The 8,077-nt window shown below is 46.5% G+C and overlaps 1 protein-coding gene across 1 annotated transcript; it reads left to right on the plus strand.

Annotated features, from left to right (window-relative positions):
- Positions 1-887: 887 nt before the first annotated feature.
- Positions 888-7,449, plus strand: LOC117980272 (putative POM121-like protein 1-like). Its single transcript, XM_055113263.2, has one exon. The coding sequence runs from the start codon at positions 5,225-5,227 to the stop codon at positions 6,629-6,631; it is 1,407 nt and encodes a 468-aa protein (XP_054969238.1). The 5' UTR covers positions 888-5,224; the 3' UTR covers positions 6,632-7,449.
- Positions 7,450-8,077: the final 628 nt, after the last annotated feature.

The following is an 8,077-nucleotide window of genomic DNA, read 5'->3' on the forward strand; positions in this document are numbered from 1 at the left end:
TATTCAGTGTAGTTACGGTCTAGAAAGTTCCATGAACAAATAAAAAGTTAGGTTTCAGCAAGCTACTGGTCACATTTTTGTAAGCTTACCAACACCTACTTTTGTTGTATGTGTGCTTATTTAATATATATTGTTGGCCAGGCACAGTGGTTAATGCCTGTAATCCCAGCACTTTGGGAAGCCAAGGCGGGCAGATCATTTGAGGTCTGGAGTTCGAGACCAGCCTGGCCAACGTGGTGAAACCCCGTCTCTACTAAAACTACAAAAAAAAAAAAAAAATTAGCCAGGCATGGTGGTGCATGCCTGTAGTCTTAGCTACTTGGGAGGCTAAGGCAGGGGAATCGCTTGAACCCAGGAGGCAGAGGTTGCAGTGAGCCAAGACTGCACCACTGCACTCCAGCCTGAGCAACAGAGTGAGACTCTATCTCAAAAAATAATAATAATAATTAATTAAATGAATGAAAAAATAAATAATATACATTGTTCATTCATTAACATTGAACAGCCAATGGCACTACAGCACTCATGCCTGAATGGAGTTTATTTAATGCATGTATTTTCTCTGTAAGGCACATCACAGACTTCTTGGACTTGTGAATGCTAAGCAGCACTTCAGCACTATGCTTGGGGGTTAATTTAAATGGCAAAACAACCAACAAACAGTACAAAAATAGGAAAAGCATGGCATTAAATAGACCACAAAAAGGATACCTGACTATTGTATGAGAGCTGAAAAAGAAGGCAGAATATCATCCTGTTCAAACTCAAATTCTTTGACACTCTATGCAAACACATGACTATGAAAGTGCTGTGAGTACTGATTTGGGGGTTACAAAAAATAGTAGGTGAGTTCACAAATACAAAAGCTGAAAACAAGGAGGATCGACTGTATTTTCGTAGACAATCTAATCTCATAGAAGATTTCAATTCAGACAAAAATCATGAGAATTACTGTATTACAAAAGGGCACTAGATAGGGGGAAAAGAGTAAAAATCAGAATTAAAACAAAGGTTCAAAATTCTGCATCAACCATATCCAGTTACACTTTAATATGTTTGTGGCAGACTACATTATTGTTCCCAACTCATCACCCCTCCCTATATCTACAACCTTTCCCCAAGACAATGCAGTTCCTCCTGCTAGAGATCAGGTATATTTATCTATACTATCAATGTTAGCCATGGACAAGGTATGTGCTTTGGCTGACTGAATGTTAGTGGACATGATAGAAGCAAAGGCTTAAAATGTACTTCCAGAACTGGAGTTTCCTTGTGATTCTATCACTGTGACAAAAACACATTCTCAGGTAGTCCACTGATCCAAGGGGGAACAAACACACAGAAAACATACCTAGACTCTACCTGCAGCTTGCAGCCTCACCAAGCCAAGAACAGTCAACTCACAGATATGTTCGCAAAAATAAATGTTTTTCGTACCTTAAGTTTTATATAATTATTGACCTATAGTTAACTGATATACAATATACATTAATCTTAAAATATCATCATCCCATTAAAAATATTTACATTAAAAACTGAGACCACTTTCTGTCCTCCTTTTTTTTTTTTTTTTAAATTAAGAGACAGGGTGTCTCAATGTTGTCCAAGCTGGAGTTCAGTGGCTAGTGGCTATTCACAAGAATGATCATCGCACACTACCTCAAACTCCTGGGATCAAGCAATCCTCCTGCCTCAGCTTTCCAAGTAGCTGGGACTATAAGTGTGTACCACAGCATGTCAGCTCTCTCTCTCCTTCTTGACCTAAAGCCTAGCATAAAATTAGCTAAGTAGAATGTTTCCAAAGATGCCTGCATCAGTATCTCCCATCCCACATAATTTCTGTTTGATTTTGCCATTCACCCATAAAATGGTGGGATCTACCTCCCCTCCTTGCAAATTTGAGCTGGCCCTCTGATCCTGTCTAAGATCTGAAGCCAGATATTAAGGTACTTCATTAATTTCCATGTTTGTCCTCTATGCAACCTAGCAATCAAGCAAGAAGTCAAAACCTACTGATATAGTTTGGATGTGTCCCCACCCAAATCTCACCTTGCATTGTAATAATTCCCACGTGTCAAGGGTGGGGCCGGGTGCAGATAACTGAATCATGGGGATGGTTCCCCCCATACTGTTCTCGTGGTAGTGAATAAGTCTCATGAGATCTGATGGTTTTATAAATGGGAGTTCCCCTGCACATGCTCTCTCCTGCCTGCCACTATGTGAGACATGCTTTTGCACCTCCTTGCCTTCCACCATGATTGTGAGGCCTCCCCAGCCACGCAGAACTGTGAGTCAATTCAACCTCTTTCCTTTATAAATTACCCAGTCTCAGGTATGTCTTTATTTGCAGTGTGAGAACAGACTAATACAATAAGTTGATACCAGTAGAGTGGGGTGCTGCTGTAAAGATACCCGAAAATGTGGAAGCAACTTTGGAAATGGGTAACAGGGAGAGGCTGGAACAGTTTGGAAGGCTCAGAAGAGGATAGGAAAATGTGGGAAAGTTTGGAACTTCCTAGAGCCTTGTTGAACGGCTTTGACCAAAATGTTAATAGTGATATGGACAATAAGGTCCAGGCGGAGGTGGTCTCAGAGGGAGATGAGGAATTTGTGGGGAAATGGAGTAAAGTCACTCTTACTATGCAAAGACACTGCAGGCATTGTGCACCTGTATTAGAAACAGGCATAAGATAGGCGGGAAAGAGTGAAAATAAGAATTTTTTTCTAGAGTTCCCTAGAGATCTGTGGAACTTTGAACTTGAGAGAGATGATTTAAGGTATCTGACAGAAGAAATTTCTAAGCAGCAAAGCATTCGAGAAGAAGCAGAGCATAAAAGTTCAGAAAATTTGTAGCCTGATGATGCAACAGAAAACAAAAGTCTATTTTCTGAGGAGACTGGGTTGTAGAAATTTGCATAAGTAATGAGGAGCCAAATGTTAATCACTAAGACAATGGGGCAAACGTCTCCAGGGCATGTTAGAGACCCTCACAGCAGACCCTCCCATCACAGGCCAGGAGGCTTAGAAGGAAAAATGGTTTTGTGGGTCCAGAACCCCCTGCTGTGTGCAGCCTAGGAACTTGGTGCCCTGCATCCCAGCTGCTCCTGCCATAGGTAAAAGGGGCCAAGGTACACCTCAGGCCATGGCTTCAGAGGGTGCAAGTTCCAAGCCTTTCAGGTTCTAGGCGGTGTTAAGCCTGCAGATGCACCGAAGTCAAGAATTAATGTTCATGAACCTCCGCCTAGATTTCAGAAGATGTATGAAAATGCCTGGAAATCCAGGCAAAAGTTTGCTGCGGGGGGGAAGGGGGGGGGGCCCTCATGGATAACCTCTGGTAGGGCAGTGTCAAAGGGAAATATGGGGTTGGAGCCCCCACACAGAGTCCCCACTGGGGTACTGCCAAGCAGAGCTGTGAGAAAAGGGCCACCATCCTCCAGACCCCAGAATGGTAGATCCACTGACAGCTTGCACTGTGTGCCTGGAAAAGCTGCAGACACTCAATGCAGCCAGAAGGGGGGGCTGTACCCTGCAAAGCCACAGGGGCGGGGCTGCCCAAGACCCTGGGAACCCACTTCTTGCATCACCTAGATGTGACACATGGAGTCAAAGGAGGTCATTTTGGAGCTTTAAGATTTGCCTGCTGGGTTTTGGACTTGCATGGGGCCTGTAGCTCTTTCGCTTTGGCCAATTTCTCCCATTTGAAACGAGTGTATTTACCCAATGCCTGTATCCCTGTGTATCTAGAAAATAACTCACTTGCTTTTGATTTTACAGGCTCATAGGTGGAAGGGACTTGCCTTGTCTCAGATGAGACTTTGGACTATGGAATTTTGAGTTAATGCTGAAATAAGAGTTTGGGGGACTTTGGGGGAGGCATGATTGCTTTTGAAATGTGAGGACATGAGATTTGGGAGGGGCCAGGGAAGAATTATATGGTTTGGCTCTGTCCCCACCCAAATCTCATCTTGAATTGTAACAATTCCCATGTGTCGAGGGTGGGGCCAGGTGGAGATAATTGAATCATGGAGGCAGTTTCCCCCATGCTGTTCTCATGGTAGTGAATAAGTCTCATGAGATCTGATGGTTTTATAAATGGGAGCTCCCCTGCACGTGCTCTCTCCTGCCCACCATGTCTGACTAAATTTTGTATTTTTACTAGAGACGGGGTTTCACTATGTTGGCCAGGCTGGACTCCAACTCCTGATCTCGTGATCCGTCCACCCCGACCTCCCAAAGTGCTAGGATTATAGGCATAAGCCACCACACCCGGCCTCTTTTTTTTCTTTTTCTTTTTTTTATCTGGAGACTCAGTTTTGCACTCGTTGCCCAGGCTGGAGTGCAATGGTGCGATCTCAGCTCACTGCAGTCTCCACCTCAGCAGGAGAGCAGGAATCTTCAGTGATCCACGGGCAGATCTGCAGCCATCGTGGGCACCTGTTCCTCCCGTGACCTTTGTGCCCGCGTCTCTCCCTCCAGTACCTATTGCATGACCCCCCACGTCCGCCTCCTGCCATTGCCAGCAAGTGCCTTGCGCGGGTACCTGGCTGCGCTTATTAATCCATTATGGTCGCTCTGTCACTGGTGCCATTATGTGCTCACGTGCCCACTCCCTCAGGTTTAGAAGGCGCGTTGCCCGGCAACAGAAGAATCTGCTGGCTTAGCCTTTGGCCGAGTTGGCAGCTGGACGAGGACGCTCAGAGCCCAGCTCTTGAGAGTTCAAGCATCCGACGGTTCCCCACTGCTCCCAGGAGCGGTTACCCGGGCACTCTGTGCCCCTCATTCCTGTTTGGGCCAAGGCCGAGGACCTGCGAGTAGGGCTCAGTTGCCTGGAGCCCCTTCAGCCCATCCCCCAGTTCACTTTGCTTGTGGGATCTCCCCGTTGCTCCTGCCCCTGGACTGAGTGGCAGGCCATCCTACAAGCACCCGGACACTCGACATCAGTGGTGTCAAGACAACTCTAAGAAGGTTTTCCGTCATCCTGCAAGACCTGTGTTCCATCCTGGTGATTCTGCCTTCAATTTCACTGCAAAGGTACCACAGTAAGCCAGTGCTGTGTGCTCCGAGTTCCAGGGCATCCCCCAGCTCAGCCACTACACTGAGCACAAGGACTCTGTGGGGCCCAGGAGCAGGTAGTCACCCCTTTGGGGTCCACAACACCCGGCTGTCCCCAGACTTGTTTCCAGGGAAGATAGTGTTGAGGGCCCTCAAGGAGAGCGGGGCAGGGATGCCTGAGCAGGACAAGGACCCTAGAGTCCAAGAGAATCCTGATGGTCCGAGAAGAGTCCCCGAGGTCACCGGGGATGCACGGTCTGCATTTTGGCCCCTGCGGGACACTGGAGTCCTCTTTCCCTTTGTGCCCAGTCCCGGGCCTCTGCAGACATACCTCCACGCCCAGAGGTCAGAAATCAGATACAACCAGACATCCCAGACCACCTGGACGAGCTCGTGCACCAACCAAAATGCCATCTCCAGCTCCTACAGCTCCGCGGGAGGCTTGCTGGGGCTAAAGTGGAGGAGGGGGCCAGCAGAGCAAAAGAGCGGGGCAGGGATGCCTGAGCAGGACAAGGACCCCAGAGTCCAAGAAAATCCTGATGATCAGAGAACGGTCCCCGAGGTCACCGGGGATGCACGGTCTACAGTTCGGCCCCTGCGGGACAATGGAGGCCTCTCTCCCTTTGTGCCCAGGCCCAGGCCTCTGCAGACAGACCTCCATGCCCAGAGCTCAGAAATCAGATATAACCAGACATCCCAGACCTCCTGGACGAGCTCGAGCACCAAACGAAATGCCATCTCCAGCTCCTACAGCTCCACGGGAGGCTTGCCGGGGCTAAAGCAGAGGAGGGGGCCAGCCTCATCCCGCTGCCAGCTGACCCTCAGTTACTCAAAGACAGTGAGTGAGGACAGGCCTCAGGCTGTCTCTTCAGGTCACACACGGTGTGAAAAGGCGGCAGATACAGCACCAGGGCAGACACTCGCCCCAAGGGGTGGCTCCCCCAGATCCCAGGCCTCTAGGCCCCGTAGACGCAAGATTGCCCTGCTGCCACGCAGGCGAGGGGAGCCTTTAATGCTGCCACCTCCCTTAGAGCTGGGGTACCGGGTCATGGCTGAACACCTGCACCTGGAAAAAGAGGCGGCATTCCAGCGGATCAACAGCACGCTGCAGGTTGAGGACAAGGCCATCTCAGACTGCAGACCCTCACGGCCTTCCCACACTCTGTCCTCACTTGCAACAGGGGCTTCTGGTGGGCCTCCCGTTTCTAAAGCACCCACTATGGATGCACAGCAGGACAGACCCAAGTCCCAAGACTGCCTGGGCCTAGTGGCCCCCCTTGCATCTGCTGCAGAGGTCCCCTCTATAGCTCCCGTGTCTGGGAAGAAGCACAGACCACCAGGACCCCTGTTCTCCTCCTCAGATCCCCTTCCTGCCACCTCTTCCCACTCCCGGGACTCAGCCCAGGTCACCTCGCTGATTCCTGCCCCCTTCCCAGCTGCAAGCAGGGATGCCGGCATGAGAAGAATGTTTTGTGTTCGAAATTGTTTGAGGGGTTTGGGTTTATTTTTGTTGGTTTTTCTTTTTTTTTTTTTTTTTTTTTTTGCTTACATGGGCATCCTTCAGCTTCTAATAATCTGAAAAATTCTATTTACCCATTGTCAATGTGTATAAATTAATCTGAGTCAATTTTATACAATAAAAGGTGAACTTTTATGCATGAAACAATAATTTAACAAAAAATGTACTGGAAGAAGAATGTTCATTACAAATATAGGAAACATAAATATTACCAAATATTGGCAAGCACTAAAATGTTCAGAAATATAAGTCTATTACAGTTATAGCTCTCTCAAGCAAAAAAAATAGTAGAGAAAAACTTAGTTTACCTTAGGGGCTATTTATTTACTTAGAGATTTGTTAAAAGGTCAAATGGGGTCACACAGAATACTAAGAAGAGCTGTTCACCCAGGCCTCACTAAGAACTCTTCTTCATTCAGTAGCTATATGGTAATATGACAACTGCTCCTACGACCCAAAGAGGAACTACAGCAACTACTCTTTAGCATCTGTTGCTCCCAACTCTGCTTTGCAATTATATGACTCAAGCATTCTGGCTCCGTTAACTATTACTGCTGTTACTCCCAATTAAATTCCCTCTAAAAAATAAAAATTTTTAAAGCTGCAATTTAAGCTTTCTGCTGCCTCATGACTTCAATTCCATCAGAGTTATGCATTGTTTCCTCTGTACATCTTTGCTCTGCTTCCATTGCTAATTCCCTAGTAAAGTGTTGTATATTCAAAGTTCCAAAGAAACAGAATATCCAAGACATCACCAATCATCCAAAACACAGTGTAGGAGGCCACAGTTAAGAGAAGCAAGACCATTAGCTCTTTTTATAGGCTCGAGAACAACAGGATGCTTTGGTCCTGTATCAGCAGGATGCTTTTCGGGTAGATCCTACTGCCACCCTACTATCGGGTAGATCCTACTGCCACCCTAGCTATGGGCACGTGTCAGAATCCCATGTCATAAAGTAGACAAAAGGAAACCACCACGAGTATAAACTAAGAAAAGCACTCCAAGGTTTCTGAGAATGGAGCTGTATAACTCACTTTGCCCCATTTGTTACTTCTCCACGGTACTTACCACCACCTATTACATATATTTTGTTTATAGTCAGTCTTCCCTCATTAGAATGAAAGTTCCGTGAGGATAGGACTATACAGTCAGCCCTCAGTATCCATGGGGGACTAGTTTCAGGATCTCCTGAGGATAACAAAGGATACTCAAGTCCCTGATATAAAATGACATAGTATTTGCACATCACCTTTGCACATCCTCCCATATACTTCATATCAACTCTAGATCACTCATAATATCCGATGTAAATGTCATGCAAATAGTTATTGTACTATATTGTGTAAGGAATAAGGAGAAGAAAAAAGTCTGTACATGTTCAGTACAGACGCAATTTCTTTTTCCAATATTTCCAATCCTTGGTTGGCTTAATAAACAGATGTAGAACCCAGGAATAAGTTCTGGTGTCCTATTGCATAGTAGGATGAGTATAGTTAACAATAACG

Source organism: Pan paniscus, chromosome 5, assembly GCF_029289425.2.
Source record: "Pan paniscus chromosome 5, NHGRI_mPanPan1-v2.0_pri, whole genome shotgun sequence".
Lineage (NCBI taxonomy): Eukaryota > Metazoa > Chordata > Mammalia > Primates > Hominidae > Pan > Pan paniscus.

What these genes read in the sequence shown, in the direction of transcription:
- LOC117980272 (XM_055113263.2), top strand. Translation starts at nt 5,225, where the DNA reads ATGCCTGAGCAGGACAAGGACCCTAGAGTCCAAGAGAATCCTGATGGT.